This window comes from Pseudophryne corroboree, chromosome 4, assembly GCF_028390025.1.
Source record: "Pseudophryne corroboree isolate aPseCor3 chromosome 4, aPseCor3.hap2, whole genome shotgun sequence".
Taxonomy (NCBI): domain Eukaryota; kingdom Metazoa; phylum Chordata; class Amphibia; order Anura; family Myobatrachidae; genus Pseudophryne; species Pseudophryne corroboree.
Window position 1 is genome coordinate 510,019,358 of NC_086447.1, and position 20,751 is coordinate 510,040,108.

General features: G+C 44.8%; 1 protein-coding gene across 4 annotated transcripts in view; it reads right to left on the reverse strand.

Annotated features, from left to right (window-relative positions):
• Positions 1-20,751, reverse strand: part of GOPC (golgi associated PDZ and coiled-coil motif containing) — a 146,890-nt gene that overhangs the window by 63,908 nt on the left and 62,231 nt on the right. For all 4 annotated transcript variants that reach the window (XM_063917211.1, XM_063917212.1, XM_063917214.1 and 1 more), the window contains 2 exons: positions 7,455-7,630; positions 844-1,009 (listed from right to left, as the gene is read on the reverse strand). In XM_063917211.1, the coding sequence (XP_063773281.1) occupies positions 844-1,009; positions 7,455-7,630 (342 nt within the window). The remainder of the gene's footprint in view (positions 1-843; positions 1,010-7,454; positions 7,631-20,751) is intronic.

The following is a 20,751-nucleotide window of genomic DNA, read 5'->3' on the forward strand; positions in this document are numbered from 1 at the left end:
AGAAGGAAGATGCTTACGCACTGTGCGCAGTGGAGTATCTTTGAAAAAACGTTCCAAGTAAGAGGAAGCCTTGTTAAAACTATATGCTCCATGGTACGGAGCCAAGGTGGATCAGATGCTAACTGGGGAGTCAGCAACTCGGAACAACATATCAAGGGAACTGGTACAACTGCCACCTTAACGTGATCCTCCCGCTGAATCACAACAAGCTTCAGTAAGTGTGCACACACTGGCTCAGCAATAGCAAACGCAGCAGCCATGGACGCCAGTGCGACACCAGACCCAGCTCAACACACAGCACACCAAAGATTTAAAGTTACAGTGCCAAACTCCATCGTAACCTGCAATTCCATGGTCCAGTGTCCCACCAGCTTTGCTGAAAGAAAACAAATTTCTAAATGTATGCTCCTGTACTGTTCTCTTACAAAAAAAGTAAATAAAAACGAAATAAATCACAAACCCAGTAGGGCAGGTACAACATGTTTGGCAAAGAGGTTCTCTATACAGAGGAGACGCGCAGTTCACGGTCAGATAAAATAGACCCATTTGGCTAATTACATCACACACTGCATGCAAAGCTTTCTAGGTCTAGAATTACTGGATGAAGGGTAGGCTAGTTGAGACAAGAGGATGAGCATCATGGTAAGAGGGAATGGAAGGGACTACACTACAGCAAGAGAGATTTTGGTTGTCCTCCAAGCCACACACACAAGATATAAAAAATAAATTTAAAAAATTATGTTTATTAAAACTAAAAACATACAAAAACCATGTTCCACTGTAGCTAGGAAAGACTATACAATATGACTGGTAATCAGCTACTGGGCAACAAAAGGAACTTACATGTCCTGGTGGAACTGGCAAAGGGCGCTTTAAGTCATTTCGCCCTCGGCATGCTCTGATAACAGTTTTATGTCTATGTAGGTGGATTTCAGCTTCAAGTTGATTCCATAGTTTGTCATGAGCAGGACCCTTCATATCCCGGCCAAGCAACTGTATCTGCTGCACCCTACAAATAAATTGCTTCCATTATTAAGTACATATTTATAGAATTGTAAACTGCTACTTAAACTTAAAGATGACCAAATCCCATTCTCCAACTTTTATTAAAAACAAATGCATATTTAAAAACTTTTGATTTAGGTTCACAAATGAAACACCATAAAGTATGTATCTACAAACTACATAACTTTGGTATCTAAAATAAGAATTTACTCACCGGTAATTCTATTTCTCGTAGTCCGTAGTGGATGCTGGGACTCCGTAAGGACCATGGGGAATAGCGGCTCCGCAGGAGACTGGGCACAACTATAAAGAAAGCTTTAGACTACTGGTGTGCACTGGCTCCTCCCACTATGACCCTCCTCCAGACTTCAGTTAGGATACTGTGCCCGGAAGAGCTGACACAATAAGGAAGGATTTTGAATCCCGGGTAAGACTCATACCAGCCACACCAATCACACCGTATAACTCTTGATACAATACCCAGTTAACAGTATGATAACAACTGAGCCTCTCAACAGATGGCTCAACAATAACCCTTTAGTTAAGCAATAACTATGTACAAGTATTGCAGACAATCCGCACTTGGGATGGGCGCCCAGCATCCACTACGGACTACGAGAAATAGAATTACCGGTGAGTAAATTCTTATTTTCTCTGACGTCCTAAGTGGATGCTGGGACTCCGTAAGGACCATGGGGATTATACCAAAGCTCCCAAACGGGCGGGAGAGTGCGGATGACTCTGCAGCACCGAATGGGCAAACTCTAGGTCCTCCTCAGCCAGGGTGTCAAACTTGTAGAATTTATCAAACGTGTTTGACCCCGACCAAGTAGCTGCTCGGCAAAGTTGAAGAGCCGAGACCCCTCGGGCAGCCGCCCAAGAAGAGCCCACCTTCCTCGTGGAATGGGCTTTCACTGATTTAGGATGCGGCAGTCCAGACGCAGAATGTGCAAGCTGAATCGTACTACAGATCCAGCGAGCAATAGTCTGCTTTGAAGCAGGTGCACCCAACTTGTTGAGCGCATACAGGATAAAGAGCGAGTCAGTCTTTCTGACTCCAGCTGTCCTGGAAACATAGATTTTCAGGGCCCTGACTACGTCCAACAACTTGGAAGCCTCCAAGTCTTTTGTAGCCGCAGGCACCACGATAGGTTGGTTCAGATGAAAAGCTGATACCACTTTAGGGAGAAACTGGGGACGAGTCCTCAATTCTGCCCTATCCATATGGAAAATCAGATAAGGGCTTTTACATGACAAAGCCGCCAATTCGGATACACGCCTGGCCAAAGCCAAGGCCAACAACATGACCACTTTCCACGGGAGATATTTCAAATCCACGGTTTTCAGTGGCTCAAACCAATGTGACTTTAGGAAATCCAACACCACGTTGAGATCCCAAGGTGCCACTGGAGGCACAAAAGGGGGCTGAATATGCAGCACTCCCTTAACAAAAGTCTGAACTTCAGGTAGTGAAGCCAGTTCTCTCTGGAAGAAAATCGATAGAGCCGAAATCTGGACCTTAATGGAACCCAATTTAAGGCCCATAGTCACCCCTGACTGTAGGAAGTGCAGGAAACGGCCCAGCTGAAATTCCTCCGTTGGGGCCTTCCTGGCCTCACACCAAGCAACATATTTTCTCCATATGCGGTGATAATGGTTTGCGGTTACTTCTTTTCTAGCTTTAATCAGCGTAGGAATGACTTCCTCCGGAATGCCCTTTTCCTTCAGGATCCGGTGTTCAACCGCCATGCCGTCAAACACAGCCGCGGTAAGTCTTGGAACAGACAGGGCCCCTGCTGCAGCAGGTCTTGTCTGAGCGGTAGAGGCCATGGTTCCTCTGAGATCATTTCTTGAAGTTCCGGGTACCAAGCTCTTCTTGGCCAATCCGGAACAATGAGTATAGTTCTTACTCTTCTCCTTCTTATTATCCTCAGTACCTTTGGTATGAGAGGAAGAGGAGGGAACACATAAACCGACCGGTACACCCACGGTGTCACTAGAGCGTCCACAGCTATCGCCTGCGGGTCTCTTGACCTGGCGCAATACTTTTCTAGCTTTTTGTTTAGGCGGGACGCCATCATGTCCACCTGTGGCCTTTCCCAACGGTTTACAATCACTTGAAAGACTTCTGGATGAAGTCCCCACTCTCCCGGGTGGAGGTCGTGCCTGCTGAGGAAGTCTGCTTCCCAGTTGTCCACTCCCGGAATGAACAGTGCTGACAGTGCTAACACGTGATTTTCCGCCCATCGGAGAATCCTTGTGGCTTCTGCCATTGCCGTCCTGCTTCTCGTGCCGCCCTGTCGGTTTACATGGGCGACCGCCGTGATGTTGTCTGACTGGATCAGTACCGACTGGTTTTGAAGCAGGGGTTTTGCCTGACTTAGGGCATTGTAAATGGCCCTTAGTTCCAGAATATTTATGTGCAGGGAAGTCTCCTGACTTGACCATAGTCCTCGGAAGTTTCTTCCCTGTGTGACTGCCCCCAGCCTCGAAGGCTGGCATCCGTGGTCACCAGGACCCAGTCCTGTATGCCGAATCTGCGGCCCTCTTGAAGATGAGCACTCTGCAGCCACCACAGCAGAGACACCCTTGTCCTTGGAGACAGGGTTATCAGCCGATGCATCTGAAGATGCGATCCGGACCACTTATCCAACAGGTCCCACTGAAAGGTTCTTGCATGAAACCTGCCGAACGGAATCGCTTCGTAGGAAGCTACCATCTTTCCCAGGATCCGCGTGCAGTGATGCACCGACACCTGTTTTGGTTTTAGGAGGCCTCTGACTAGAGATGACAGCTCCTTGGCCTTCTCCTCCGGGAGAAACACTTTTTTCTGTTCTGTGTCCAGAACCATCCCCAGGAACAGTAGACGTGTCGTAGGGACCAGCTGTGACTTTGGAATGTTTAGAATCCAGCCGTGCTGTTGTAGCACCTCCCGAGATAGTGCTACCCCGACCAACAACTGCTCTCTGGACCTCGCCTTTATCCAGGAGATCGTCCAAGTACGGGATAATTAAAACTCCCTTCTTTCGAAGGAGTATCATCATTTCGGCCATTACCTTGGTAAAGACCCTCGGAGCCGTGGATAGACCGAACGGCAACGTCTGGAATTGGTAATGACAATCCTGTACCACAAATCTGAGGTACTCCTGGTGAGGATGGTAAATGGGGACATGCAGGTAAGCATCCTTGATGTCCAGTGATACCATGTAATCCCCCTCGTCCAGGCTTGCAATAACCGCCCTGAGCGATTCCATCTTGAACTTGATTTTTTTTTATATATGTGTTCAAGGATTTCAAATTTAAAATGGGTCTCACCGAACCGTCCGGCTTCGGTACCACAAACATTGTGGAAAAGTAACCCCGTCCTTGTTGAAGTAGGGGTACCTTTACTATCACCTGTTGTGAATACAGCTTGTGAATTGCCTGTAACACTGCCTCCCTGCCTGAGGGAGTGGTTGGCAAGGCAGATTTGAGGAAACGGCGGGGGGGAGACGTCTCGAATTCCAGCTTGTACCCCTGAGATACTATCTGAAAAATCCAGGGATCCACCCGTGAGCGAGCCCACTGATTGCTGAAATATTTGAGGCGGGCCCCCACCGTACCTGGCTCCCCCTGTGGAGCCCCAGCGTCATGTTGTGGACTTAGAGGAAGCGGGGGAGGACTTTTGCTCCTGGGAACTGGCTGTATGCTGCAGCTTTTTTCCCCTACCTCTGCCTCTGGGCAGAAAGGACGCGCCTTTAACCCGCTTGCCCCTATTGGGCCGAAAGGACTGTACCTGATAATACGGTGCTTTCTTTGGCTGTGAGGGAACATGGAGTAAAAATGTAGACTTCCCAGCTGTTGCTGTGGAAACGAGGTCCGAGAGACCATCCCCGAACAACTCCTCACCCTTATAAGGCAGAACTTCCATGTGCCTTTTGGAATCTGCATCTCCTGTCCACTGCCGAGTCCATAACGCTCTCCTGGCAGAAATGGACATTGCACTAATTTTGGATGGCAGCCGGCAAATATCCCTCTGTGCATCCCTCATGTATAAAAGTGCGTCTTTTATATGCTCTACGGTTAGCAATATAGTGTCCCTGTCTAGGGTATCAATATTTTCTGACAGGGAATCTGACCATGCAGCTGCAGCACTGCACATCCATGCTGAAGCAATAGCTGGTCTCAGTATAACACCTGTGTGTGTATATATAGACTTCAGGATAGCCTCCTGCTTTCTATCAGCAGATTCCTTCAGGGCGGCCGTATCCGGAGACGGTAGTGCCACCTTCTTTGACAAGCGTGTGAGCGCTTTATCCACTCTAGGGGATGTTTCCCAACGTGCCCTATCCTCTGGCGGGAAAGGGTACGCCATTAGTAACCTCTTAGAAATTACCAGCTTCTTATCAGGGGAAGCCCACGCTTCTTCACACACTTCATTTAACTCCTCAGATGGAGGAAAAGCTACTGGTAGGTTTTTCTCTCCAAACATAATACCCTTTTTTGTGGTACCAGGGGTAACATCAGAAATGTGCAACACATTTTTCATTGCCTCAATCATGTAACGTGTGGCCCTACTGGAAGTTACATTAGTCTCATCGTCGTCGACACTGGAGTCAGTATCCGTGTCGACATCTGTGTCTGCCATCTGAGTTAGCGGGCGTTTTAGAGCCCCTGATGGCTTTTGAGACGCCTGGGCAGGCACAGGCTGAGAAGCCGGCTGTCCCACATTTGGTATGTCGTCAAACCTTTTATGCAAGGAGTCGACACTGTCACGTAATTCCCACAGCACCATCCACTCAGGTGTCGACCCCGCAGGGGGTGACATCACATTTACAGGCATCTGCTCCGCCTCCACATAAGCCTCCTCATCAAACATGTCGACACAGCCGTACCGACACACCGCAAACACACAGGGAATGCTCTGACAGAGGACAGGACCCCACAAAGCCCTTTGGGGAGACAGAGAGAGAGTATGCCAGCCACACCAGAGCGCTATATAACACAGGGATCCCACTATAAATGAGTGTTTTCCCTTATAGCTGCTATATATATATATATATATATATCCTGCGCCTAAATTTAGTGCCCCCCCCCCCTCTCTTTTTAACCCTTCTGTAGCTTGCAGACTGCAGGGGAGAGCCAGGGAGCTTCCTTCCAGCGGAGCTGTGAGGGAAAAATGGTGCCAGTGTGCTGAGGGAGATGGCCCCGCCCCTTTTCCGGCGGACTTCTTCCGCTTTTTCTGGAATACTGGCAGGGGTATTTTTTACTTCTATATAGCCTCTAGGACTATATATGATGTAGATTTGCCAGCCAAGGTGTCTTATATTGCCCTCAGGGCGCCCCCCCCCAGCGCCCTGCACCCATCAGTGACCGGAGTGTGAGGTGTACATGAGGAGCAATGGCGCACAGCTGCAGTGCTGTGCGCTACCTTGGTGAAGACCGAAGTCTTCTGCCGCCGATTTTCCGGACCTCTTCATGCTTCTGGCTCTGTAAGGGGGACGGCGGCGCGGCTCCGGGAACGAACACCAAGGTCGGGTCCTGCGGTCGATCCCTCTGGAGCTAATGGTGTCCAGTAGCCTAAGAAGCCCAAACTACCACCTGTTAGGTAGGTTCGCTTCTTCTCCCCTTAGTCCCTCGCTGCAGTGAGTCTGTTGCCAGCAGATCTCACTGTAAAATAAAAAACCTAAATATAATTTCTTTCTAGGAGCTCAGGAGAGCCCCTAGTGTGCATCCAGCTCAGCCGGGCACAAGATTCTAACTGAAGTCTGGAGGAGGGTCATAGTGGGAGGAGCCAGTGCACACCAGTAGTCTAAAGCTTTCTTTATAGTTGTGCCCAGTCTCCTGCGGAGCCGCTATTCCCCATGGTCCTTACGGAGTCCCAGCATCCACTTAGGACGTCAGAGAAAGCTTAATTGTTCCTAGCACTTCACCATTTTCCCCGCAAAGTACATGTAAAAGTAGATACAACTGTCAATTTTCGGCAGGCTGCATATACTTGAAAATAGCAAACATTGTCCACACATGCAAGGACATATGTACATGTCAGATCTCAAGTGGACATAGCCTTCCGTGAGGGTGTTTGAGTGGCAATGGAGCAGTTACTGTGCATATGTACGAATTAGATGTGCCGAGCATAGCCAGACTGCCATGCTTGTATGAGGCGAGCAGACAGACAAAGGATGCCTGTTGCAGATGGATCTTTTCCATCCAGCATGAGGTGGGTGCAGGTTCTAATAAAAATGATCACAGCAGTGGCTGTAAAAGCACTGAGCGGTGTGACGTACGTGCGTGTGAAATTGTACATATACTTCCACAGAACGACAGACACATTAACATGGCTGCCGCAAATTGTTTGCGCCATCTCAGAACTAAGTCCAGATTACTTACAGACCTACTAAAATGGGTGTCACGATAAACCACCAAAGGCAGGACAAGCAGATAATAAGTTACCTTCTAAAAGAACCTACCTTCCAGCCAGCTCCTTATCTAAATATTTAGCAGCCAATCTTGCACCATACACTTCTGCCTGAAGAACAGCAATATGCCTACGAAGTGCTTCATTTTCTTTTCGCAGCAGTTTCACTTCAGCTTCCAGTTTTGCCTCCTTTACCTTTTCTTTCTTGTTGGCCTCCAATTCTTTTTCCTACACCAAAAAGACTGATTATTACAAAGTACAATAAATGTAATAATAGCAATTAAGAAATATGTGCTAACAATGCAGTTAAAAATGACAATCAAAAGTATTTTATTTTTCAGTATTTAACAAACTGGATTAAAACTGGCCCAAGGAAAATAGTTTAAAACAAGAACGTTGTGTAGGTTTGGTTAAAGGGGGTTTCACTACTGTAGAAGTAAGCTTTGGAGTGGGTCTCTCTGCTGTGACTCCAATTATTCGCTGTAATAAAGAGGTAATGTAGAGAAAAAAAACAAAGGCTAGGGCAGGCATGTCCAAACTGCGGCCCTCCAGCTGTTGAGAAACTACACATCCCAGCATGCCCTGACACAGCTTTAGCATTCTCTGACAGCAAAACGGTCAGGGCATGCTGGAATATGTAGTTTCACAACAGCTGGAGGGCCGCAGTTTGGACATGCCTGGGCTAGGGAGATCCTGGCTTATGACATATGCTGCAATATAATTGGTAAAGTCTAGACCTCTGATTACACATTTCCCATTTAAGCAAGGTTATTGCTTGGACAAGAGAGTATTTTCTAAGTAATTTAATACTTTTTGTTTGTTTAAAGGAGTATGAGTGTATTTTGTTCACATAATTTGTTTATTTGAAAATCTGCATTATACAGGAACCCAGCAGACAAACATCAAAATCCTAGGGTAACCGGGAATAATAACCAAAGTAGTTTTCAGCTTGTGGTTACTAAAACCAGAAGGGGTGTCTTGACTTGTTTTCTACTGTTAAAAGTATCCAGACTTCAGCAGGTCAGCATTGGTGCTGGTTACCTACTTACCAGCTCCCCATCTTTTTAGAGCACTGCAGCAGTAGCCTCTATAGTGTGACCAGCTATCATCTTCTTGAAGGGAATAGATAAATGATAGCTACAATATGAATGGTTGGGCAACATCTCCACTTCTATAAATCCTCACTTTAGTAAATATACCCCTTAGTTTGGCTGTCAATGATAGCGGTTAGACCCAAAGGGTGGTATTCAATCATTATATCACACCCAATCTCCTGTTTCAAGTGACTGAGATTGCTGGACGATATTAATTTGTTCTTTATCGCGCTCATCAGTGTCAAATTTAACCGCATAAAGCGGCTAAACCAGACTAAAATAATGGGCGCGATGTGAAAAAGGGGGAGGGGGGAATAACTGAATACTGCCCATAATGTCTTTCATTCAGTTCTTGGTATTACTATTTAAGCACATGATGATCAATTTAAACGCTATGGCAGGATTCAGTTAGCCCCGGTAATTTACAGTCCACGTGTCCTGTGTAGTGATTTTTTAATAAACCAATCACCCGATAGATCCTTGTATTGTCTCTTTATGTATTTGTAAATATTAATAATGTCCCCTCTTAGCAGCACTAAACTAGTAAGCCTTTCATAATCCAGTGCCCTTAACCCCTTGATCAGTTTGGTGTCTCAACTCTGAACCCTTTCAAGTTCCAAGATACCCTTTTTATAGTGTGGTGTCCATAAAAGCACACAATATCCAAGGTGTGGCCGTACCAATGATTTAAACAGTGGAAGGATTACACTCTCATCCCTTGTCCCAATTCCCCGTCTTATACACACTAACACCTTATATTGGGTCTAAAGGTACATACACACGGTGATATCCTTGCTATGCCCGAGACTGACTATGCGATTTCCCTTGAACTCCTCCAGAGCCCAGATAGCACAGATTATGACTATCTGTGCTTTCGATTTTGACTATGGTCCAATTTTGACTATACTTTGTACTAGAAAGTACACTAGATAGTCAAGATTGCCTGCACAATCTATCTAGCCTTGCGATACTCACCCCACGGGACTGCACATCGGGATCGAATCGGGGTCGCAAGCTGCCAAACACCTTGAGATATGCACTAACTTTCCTTAAGATTTTGACTATATAGTCAAAATCTTACGGATTTATTTCATCGTGTGTATGACCTTAACAGAAGCAGCTCTAATAGAGCCAACTTACAGTAACTCTTTTGGCTGAATTCTCTGGGTTTGAGAGAAATGGAGGAGCTGCGTCTAAGGCCAGGGGGTACCTTAGGAAGGTTATGGTGTTCGGTAACGATGAGGGAGATTTATCAAAACTTGGAGAGAGATAAAGTAACTACCAATCAGCACCTGGCTTTTTTTTTTTTTCAAACACAGTCTGTAACATGGTCATTAGGAGCTGATTGCCTGCTACTTTATCTCCATCCACTTTATCTCTCTCCAAGTTTTGTAAAATTTCTCCCATGCAGCTTTAAATATTTTAGCTGTGAATAAGCTTTGCGATAGATGAGCAATTCTGAATTATAAATGCCCTTTTACATTACTTTATTAAACAATTTAATAGTAGAACATTAGGTACGTATACAGAATAAAATTGATAATCTATTAACTAGTAGTATGCAGCAGCTTTGCATAAGCAAATAAAGAAATGTCACAGGATGCAGAGGTCAGGATACCCTGACTTTAAATTGATCCTTCCATTGTAATAACCTGATTGGTGCAGTAGAACCATTAATTACATATGTTATGAAATATTCTGTGCCTGAAGCTTTGCAGCTGAAAATGTGGCCCCTACTGTTGAGAGTTTACATTTTTGTTTGCTGCAGTGACGACTGATGAAATCAAAGGCAAACAATCACAGATGTAAAACTAAACACCATTTGTGCAATGTGACTCATTACGAACGTTGCAAGATAGTAAAATATCATGTAATTAAACAAACCCTTGCTAAGGGCGTGTGCACATTTAAACCTTTTGCTGTTATGATGCCATGTACAGGAAACAGACAGACATATAATCAAAATAATAATCGTTTATGTATTAGACTTCATAATACTGCTGTTGAATACATTAAAAAACTTTGGGCACAATTCAATTCTAAGAGAGTTGACTAGCACCGGGAATTAGCTCCCAGGGTTATTCAATACAGCGCAATGGTAAGTGGGAGAATGCCCGTTCTCCCGGACTAAACAAGGTGTTTTGTCAGGAGAACCGGTATTTTCCGGCTTAAGTGTCATTCCTCTGCACTTAGGGCAGAAATCAGCATCGCACCAGCAGCTTTGTCGTGTTTCTGCTCACACCTCCGCCCGTCGTCGGGTGCCACAGGGCGCTGTATTGAATAGCCTTGGGAGCTAATTCCCGGCGCTATTCAACTGTCTTAGAATTCAATTGTGCCCGATGTTCATGAATCACCATCTACGGTGGTGTTAGAATGTGTGAACTCTTTAGAAATGTCTAAATTTATTCATAAATGTGACCTTAAATGTGTTCAGTGTCATCTAAGGCATAAAAAAACAGAACCCCATAAATCAAATACATAATTTTCTATTAATTTACTGATCAAAATAATCCAATAGAGTTCTTGATCCCATGATGCATATCTATCAAACTTGGTAGGTTCTCCAGGGCATCCAGAACGGAAACCAGGAGGAGAGGTTGACGAGCGTTACAGGCGTTATTTAACTGCGTCTGTAACCCTGATATTTCTCCTGCTGCTTTATTTATTTATTGGAGTGCTATCTGGGTTTTAATTTTATTTTGAAATTGGTTTTGCCCTCTAACTTTGGCCCGGCCATATTTATCCAACCTGGTATGTGAATACTTTCCTTTCATGGCCATCCCTCCCCATCCATACTGGGGCATTCAGTTGTGCTACCTTAACATTGTTAAACTCCTTGCCTTCACTGACAAGGAGGTCTTGGGTTGGGGACATCTTTATTAAACTTATGAGTAATGATCATTAAAATACTCTTCAGACTTTGCCCTTGCAGAGAGGTTTCCTCTGTTGATATTATATTCCTATGGGATCATAAAACAATCATGGGTCCATCTGAGAGCCATCAGTTTTTCGGTTTGGATAGTGATTGTAGTAGCATGGTTTGGGGTGGTTTTATTGCCAAAGCCAGGAATGCTAGTCATTATTGATTAAACTATGGATTCTGTGCAAATCTACAGGATGTCAAGGATCAGGGTATCTGTGAAATGAAGCTCAAATGACCCTAAACACAGAAGTCAGTCTTCCAAAATAAATGGTTAAAGCACAGAAAATTCCCTATTTGGAATGTCTGAGTTGAAGACCAGACCTTAATCCAAAAGAAATATTATGGCAAGGCATACAGTGAAGCACTCCTGCAAGAACGCCCATCAACATCCACAAACTGAAACAATTCTGTAAGACAGAATGGGATAAAACTCCTCCAAGCAGATGTGCAGAATTTACTAACAACCACTTTAAATGTTTGACAGGTCAGTGCTGCTTAAGGAAGTCATGCCAGTTATTGAATCCCAGAGGCTCACATACTTTTTCCTTACAATTAAATTTAATCTTGGATAATTTTCATCAATAAATTAATGAAAAAAAGTTAGTAATTTTGTGTTATTTGATTTATTGGTTCTTGTATTGTTATCATTTGGCTGAAGCTCTAAACACATTTTAAATTCATATTTATGCAAAAATTTTAAAAAAAGGAGTTCAGAAACATTCCACCACCACTGTACACCAGTGAGGTGACGTCATTTACATTTTACTGGAAATTAGCTATTTTGTAATAAATTCAACCATTGGACTGGGTAGGCATGTGATTTTGATACCAGATCCAAGGAAATATATAACTTTACATTTTTGAACATTATAAAAGGGGACAAAATAACATTTACTTTTTCATGAATCTACCTTTATCTAATTTCTCAAAATTAATTCAACCACTTATAAGGATACTTATATTTGTGCACTTCAAGTGTATGTTCTGGGATACAATAAAATGTTTGTGTTGTTTTTTTCTAACATGATTTTATTACTATTTTTTTGTGTTAAGCAAACAGAAGACTGAGTTCATAGATATTCCAGTTTATGTTTGACCATGCATACATTTACCCTAATGTTTTGTATGCTGTAGCACAAAAAAAAATAAGAATTTACTTACCGATAATTCTATTTCTCGTAGTCCGTAGTGGATGCTGGGGACTCAGTCAGGACCATGGGGTTTAGCGGCTCCGCAGGAGACAGGGCACAATAATAAAAGCTTTAGGATCAGGTGGTGTGCACTGGCTCCTCCCCCTATGACCCTCCTCCAAGCCTCAGTTAGGATACTGTGCCCGGACGAGCGTGCATAATAAGGAAGGATATTGAATCCCGGGTAAGACTCATACCAGCCACACCAATCACACCGTACAACCTGTGATCTGAACCCAGTTAACAGTATGATAACAACGAAGGAGCCTCTGAAAAGATGGCTCACAACAAGAATAACCCGATTTTTGTAACAATAACTATGTACAAGTATTGCAGACAATCCGCACTTGGGATGGGCGCCCAGCATCCACTACGGACTACGAGAAATAGAATTATCGGTAAGTAAATTCTTATTTTCTCTAACGTCCTAAGTGGATGCTGGGGACTCCGTCAGGACCATGGGGATTATACCAAAGCTCCCAAACGGGCGGGAGAGTGCGGATGACTCTGCAGCACCGAATGAGAGAACTCCAGGTCCTCCTCAGTCAGGGTGTGCCCCTGACCAAGTAGCAGCTCGGCAAAGTTGTAAAGCCGAGACCCCTCGGGCAGCCGCCCAAGATGAGCCCACTTCCTTGTGGAATGGGCTTTTACTGATTTTGGCTGTGGCAAGCCTGCCACAGAATGTGCAAGCTGAATTGTACTACAAATCCAGCGAGCAATCGTCTGCTTAGAAGCAGGAACACCCATCTTGTTGGGTGCATACAGGCTAAACAGCGAGTCAGATTTTCTGACTCCAGTCGTCCTGGAAACATATATTTACAGGGCCCTGACAACGTCAAGTAACTTGGAGTCCTCCAAGTCCCTAGTAGCCGCAGGTACCACAATAGGTTGGTTCATGTGAAAAACAGAAAACACCTTAAGGAGAAAATTGAGGACGAGTCCTCAATTCTGCCCTGTCAGAATGAAAAATTAAGTAAGGGCTTTTATATGATAAAGCCGCCCATTCTGACACACGCCTGGCTGAAGCCAGGGCTAATAGAATCTTCACCTTCCATGTGAAATATTTTAATTCCACAGTGGTGAGTGGATCAAACCAATGTGACTTTAGGAAACTCAAAACAACATTGAGATCCCAAGGTGCCACTGGGGGCACAAAAGGAGGCTGTATATGCAGTACCCCTTTTACAAACGTCTGAACTTCAGGCACTGAAGCCAGTTCTTTCTGGTAGAAGTTTGACAGGGTCGAAATTTGAACCTTAATGGACCCTAATTTTAGGCCCATAGACAGTCCTGTTTTCAGGAAATGTAGGAAACGACCCAGTTGGAATTCCTCTGTAGGGACCTTCTTGGCCTCACACCACGCAACATATTTTCGCCAAATGCGGTGAAAATGTTTTGCGGTTACATCCTTCCTGGCTTCGACCAGGGTAGGGATGACTTCATCTGGAATGCCCTTTCAGGATCCGGCGTTCAACTGCCATGCCGTCAAACGCAGCCGCGGTAAGTCTTGGAACAGACAAGGCCCCTGCTGGAGCAGGTCCTTTCTTAAAGGTAGAGGCCACGGTTCTTCTGTGAGCATCTCTTGAAGTTCTGGGTACCAAGTCCTTCTTGACCCATCCGGAACCACGAGTATCGTTCTTACTCATCTCCTTCCTATGATTCTCAGTACTTTTGGTATGAGATGCATAGGAGGGAACACATACCCTGACTGGTACACCCACAGTGTTACCAGAGCGTCCACCGCTATTGCCTGAGGGTCCCTTGACCTGGCGCAATATTTGTCTAGTTTTTTGTTCAGGCGGGACGCCATCATGTCCACCTTTGGTTTTTCCCAACGGTTTACAATCATGTGGAAGACTTCCCGCTGAAGTCCCCACTCTCCCGGGTGGAGGTTATGCCTGCTGAGGAAGTTTGCTTCCCAGTTTTCCACTCCCGGAATTAACACTGCCGAGAGTGTTATCACATGATTTTTCGCCCAGCGAAGAATCCTTGCAGTTTCTGCCATTTCCCTCCTGCTTCATGTGCCGCCCTGTCTGTTTACGTGGGCGACTGCCGTGATGTTGTCCCACTGGATCAATACCGGCTGACCTTGAAGCAGAGGTCTTGCTAAGCTTAGAGCCTTGTAAATTGCCCTTAGCTCCAGTATATTTATGTGGAGAGAAGTCTCCAGACTTGATCACACTCCCTGGAAATTTTTTCCTTGTGTGACTGCTCCCCAGCCACTCAGGCTGGCATCCGTGGTCACCAGGACCCAGTCCTGAATGTCGAATCTGCGGCTCTTTCATAGATGAGCACTCTGCAGCCACCGCAGAAGAAAACACCCTTGTCCTTGGAGACAGGGTTATCCGCTGATGCATCTGAAGATGCGATCCGGACCATATTCCCAGCAGATTCCACTGAAAGGTTCTTGCGTGAAATCTACAAAATGGGATCGCTTTGTAAGAAACCACCATTTTTCACAGGACCCTTGTGCAATGATGCACTGATACTTTTCCTGGTTTTAGGAGGTTCCTGACTAGCTCGGATAACTCCCTGGTCTTCTCCGGGAGAAAACATCCTTTTCTGGACTGTGTCCAGAATCATTCCTAGGAACATTAGACGTGTCGTCGGAAAAAGCTGCGATTTTGGAATATTTAGAATCCACTCGTGCTGTCGTAAAACTACTTGAGATAGTGCTACTCCGACCGCCAACTGTTCTCTGGACCTTGCCCTTATCAGGAAAGCGTCCATATTTCTTTTAGGAAGAATCATCATTTCGGCCATTACCATGGTAAAGACCCGGGGTGCCGTGGACAATCCAAACGGCAGCGTCTGAACTGATAGTGACAGTTCTGTACCACGAACCTGAGATACCCTTGGTGAGAAGGGCAAAATTTGGACATGTAGGTAAGCGTCCCTGATATCCAGTGACACCATATCGTCCTGGTTCGCTATCACTGCTCTGAGTGACTCCATCTTGATTTGAACCCTTGTATGTAATTGTTCAAATCTTTTAGATCTCACCGAGCCGTTTGGCTTCAGTACCACAATATAGTGTGGAATAATACCCCTTCCCTTGTTGTAGGAGGGGTACTTTGATTATCACCTGCTGGGAATACAGCCTGTGAATTTTTTTTTTTTTCCAATACTGCCTCCCTGTCGGAGGGAGACGTTGGTAAAGCAGACTTCAGGAACTTGTGAGGGGAAGACGTCTCGAATTTCCAATGTACACCTGGGATACTACGTGTAGGATCCAGGAGTCCACTTGCGAGTGAGCCCACTGCGTGCTGAAACTCTTGAGATGACCCCCCACCGCACCTGAGTCCGCTTGTATGGCCCCAGCGTCATGCTGCGGACTTGGCAGAAGCTGTGGAGGACTTCTGTTCCTGGGAATGGGCTGCCTGCTGCAGTCTTCTTCCCTTTCCTCTAACCCTGGGCAGATATGACTGGCCTTTTGCCCTCCTGCCTTTATGGGTACGAAAGGACTGAGACTGAAAAGACTGTGTCCTTTTTTGCTGAGATGTGACTTGGGGTAACAAAAGTGGATTTTCCAGCTGTTGCCATGGCCACCAGGTCCGATGGACCGCCCCTTTATACGGCAATACTTCCATGTGCCGTCTGGAATCTGCATCACCTGACCACTGTCGTGTCTATAAACATCGTCTGGCAGATATGGACATCACATCTACTCTTGATGCCAGAATGCAAATATCCCTCTGCGCATCTCGCATATATAGAAATGCATCCTTAAAATGCTCTATAGTCAATAAAATATTGTTCCTGTCAAGGGTATCAATATTTTCAGTCAGGAAATCCGACCAAGCCCCCCCAGCGCTGCACAACCAGGCTGAGGCGATTGCTGGTCGTAGTATAACACCAGTATGTGTGTATATACTTTTTAGGATATTTTTCAGCTTCCTATCAGCTGGCTCTTTGAGGGCGGCCGTATCTGGAGACGGTAACGCCACTTGTTTTTATAAGCGTGTTGATAAAGCTAAATATTTATCGTATATAAAACACTTTAAGAGGTCTAAGAACACTGTACGCTATCTACGTAAGAAGTACCGTAAGGGTACGCCAGTTGCGTAACGATCGCTCAACCGTAGTCGAGACGCTCAAGCGTCACGTTCGCTTACGGCCCAGAGATCACAGGCAGGCACGCTATTGGCTGCCGACTAACGTAATGATTCGCTATAGCGTAGCGGACGCTTGGGACCACGAGGAGATCTCCAGCGGTGCAGACGCTTACGACGTTAAACCTTTATATCTATACCATTAACAACGAAATATACAGTAAACCTTAGTGTGGTGATAGAGTGTAAATGCAACCTGGTGTAACCTGATTAACTACAAAGCTGCTTGGGCGTCACCGACGCTCAGGGAATACTTAACACTATAAGAAATACACAGATACCTGGGCTTAGGGTCCAAAACCTATTATATGTATTATGACTATTATACTTGCAAAAGAATCACAGTACAAAGCATACACTACAATATAACATAGACTAACTAACCAGATAATTACACAGGAAATACCATACAATACAATACAATACAATCAAGGGAAAATAAGGGAAAAAGAGAGGAGAGAGAGATGGCTCATAATAACATCAAGACAATATGACTGCGGAGAAAACTTACGCACAAGGGGAAACGATCGCATGCGCCTCGATATCCAGCTCCCGATTATCAGCAATGAGAACCGTTGAAGAGAGTGTACTGGATACGGTCGGTCTGCCTATTTATGCCCCACACACAATACAATTCAATGGTCCCTACAATCTCATTGTTCATTGGACACAGGAATTCGGCTTCGCATTATAACAAAAGGTCATAGGTTGATTCATACAGGTGGGCTGTGACTGTTTCCAACTGTCCAGGTGGGTGGGATACTGGGTTTCCCGCCGCATGACTAAGTAAGAACAAATAATAGTAAATGGACATAAACTTCTTATGTCCATAACTATTCGCACGAGCGATTAATCCGCTCCAAACCAACACCGGAATATTGCTATTTAAATACTCTTCCGATGGGTACCAAACACTACTGTATGACCCCTGTTAGACCCTTCGTACAATACAAAGAGGGATCTCTCTGTTCAGGAACATGCTATGTTAACTAAACTTTCAGTATCTATCAAAGGGACCATGATCTACAAAATACATTATTAGTGAAAATATGTAACGAATGAGTCGCACGCTACGATTACATAAACTCTACCGTAAATACGCATACCGTGCGCCTGCGGGTGCCCGCGACTGTGAGTATGTGCACGTACGGGAGAGCGTACGCATGCGCAGCGCGGACCAGTATGAGGTGCAAATATGGCAGTGTGTGTAGAGATATTTTTCTGACTTTGACAGTCCACCCTTTGGCAGTCAATAATAACTGCCACCTTCTAAAACATTTCAAAAGGAGAAAAATATATGTCAGGGGTTAATTCATTTCCATGGTTGGGTAAGGGAGGAGAGAGGAGTAGGTGGGAAGAGGGTATGACCTAGTGAGATAGCAGAAGCATGTGTGTATGAGTCCATGTTTGGGGGGTCATGTATCATCGTGCCGTACGTGTTGTAAATCAAGCTTCGAGGTATTGCGAAGTATACATTTGAATTCCTTCTTATCCCGTGGTACGGGTCTGTGGATGGGCTGTCAAACTTTACCGAGCTCTTTTCGGCTTTGGTTGTAACAAAATGGGGGAGCACATTTTAGTTGATGATACATGAATGGGGGAGGTATGTGGTTGCTGATATCTGTGCCTGGATTCCCTATCGACTATGTGTGTCATTACCTGAGGGTTGTAGAAATGAAGATAAAGAACACTTATGGTAAATGCAGTGGTATTCTATGTCAGGTTAATGTACATCTGTCGGTTGAAGTTTTGTTCGGTATCAGTTGAAGGTCGTCTTCTTTGCGCTGTTTTGCCCATTAGGTGCGAGCAAAAAGCTTTGTCAATGCCATTAGATTTACAAAAAAAATGTTGGGCTAGCGTAAGTTTAAGAATTCTAGGGAAACTGGGGATCCATGGCAAAGTTCATCAAATGTCCGTATCTAAAGTGGTCAAAACTTCTTCTTTGGTCAATCCGTTGTCTGTATAGCGTCTCGTCAACTTCCTCGTCCAAGTGGGTCTTTTTATCTTGGAGAAAAACGGAAAAACAGGTGAAAGAAACGGACCGTATAATCGCATTTTCATTACATCATTGTTTCTATTGTTGGGTCATAAATCAAATCCAGGTTAATTACAGTTTCCTCACTCCTCAAACTCATTACTCTTGTACTTTGTTTGCACTTCATTAAAGCCTGACCGCATCTAAATATCAAGCCAATTGATATGACAACACCTAAGATACATAGGAGAAACTTCCCAACATCCATTATGACTCCTTGAGCCCAGTCTCCTAAACCGGAGAACCAATTTCGCGGGTTCAACCATGACACCCAACCAGTCAGCTCATTACCTACAGCAGCAAGAGTGAGATTGTGTTTTCGGCGAAATTCCCACTTCAATTGGAGAATATCGTCCATCTTTTGGTCTATGACCTCGACCGGATCCTCGGTGCTATTCGTGATATACGTGCAACACTTCACGCCATACTGTGTTGCCAATGTAACACAATATCCGCCTGTCACTGCTGTGAGGTAATTAAGAACCATTCTATGCTGCACCAGTTCTGTTTTATAAGCTTGAAGTTCCCTTCCAGTATATCTAAACGTGTCATCATACATTTCAGTGATATTATCTAACAAATTTGCGAGCGCCGATATGTATTTATAATTCAGCACTCCTCTAGCGGTGCGGGTGAAATCTAACGCGATTAAGAATTGAATCCCGGTGGATTCACTTATCAGATCAGAGGCCGGATGCTCTGTCTTCTCTATCAGGTGCCTTTTAACAACGTGCTCGTAATGGGTGTGAGTATAAGGAGCTTGGGCACCACGGTGTATGTCTTTCATTTTGTCATGTGACACAGTCATTACTTCAGGCAATACTTTTCCAATATAACACAATCCTTCAGAGTTTGGGGCAAGCCACTTGTACGCCTTTCTCCCGCATATGAAATATGCATCATCGGGGAGAACATATGGGACGGAGTAGGACATAACCATATTACACACCTTCCATGTGAAATCTCCTGACCCTAATTCTTCCATCTGCTTAGTACACGTATCAGGTTGTACGATATGTGCACAGTATCCTGGTGATACTTCTCCAACTCTCGTAATTCTATTTCCTAAGGTGTACCTATACCGGAAAGATTTTCCTCTACTGGCTATGTGGCGTACAAGCTCTGTATCTGTAGGCATTCTATCTGCTCTATGCGAAAAGGTCATGGTGTGGTTACTCCATGACACTTCCCAATTTCCCGGCTTTCTGGGATTGGAGATGTTGAAACATAATAGGGACCTATCCACGTGGTATTGGTGGAGCTTCAAACTAGGAGGGCTGGAGATGTTAAACCTCCTGTCCACCGGTCTCCCACCACTTAACTCAAGTACCTCCCCTAACGTTAAAGGAAATGGTACTAGCCCTGATTTGCTATGACCTTGAGGTACTTGAGAGCATACCCAACAATCTGTTTTGTTTAACACACTACCCACTAAGGAGTGATAGTTACTCAATGGATGCCGGTCCATATGGATATTAAAACTGGATTGGCATTTCTTAATGCACCCATCCTCAATGACATTGTTACAGAGCCTACAGATACAGTTTTCTTCAGCCAACAATCCTTAAAAGAAAAATGTTTACAGATAACATGGCTGCTGGATCGTTTCCGGTACTCGCCTTTGCTTGGTGATTGGGTTGCTATTGGAAATTTACACCTCCGTCTCAGTCATCAGAACCTTTCTGGATCCTTTCTCGACCTCACTGGTACTCTCACCGAAACAGACTGCTCTGGTCAACATCAGGGTCAACATGAAAATCCATATCACAGTCTCTTGGGGCAAGTCCATCTTACTGGAGGAGAAAAGAAGAAATTTGTAAAGGGGGTATAAGAAAACAGTTTGTGGGGGAGAGAACTTGTTACGATAATAAGTTCTCTAGTCTTGTAGTTCTTCTTGTTCTGCTGTCATCTCAAAGGTGCTATCTCTCAGTCTTCCAAACGAACATTCTGGTGATGCAATATTCCTTCCTAACCAGCGATCTTTCTGTAAGGAGC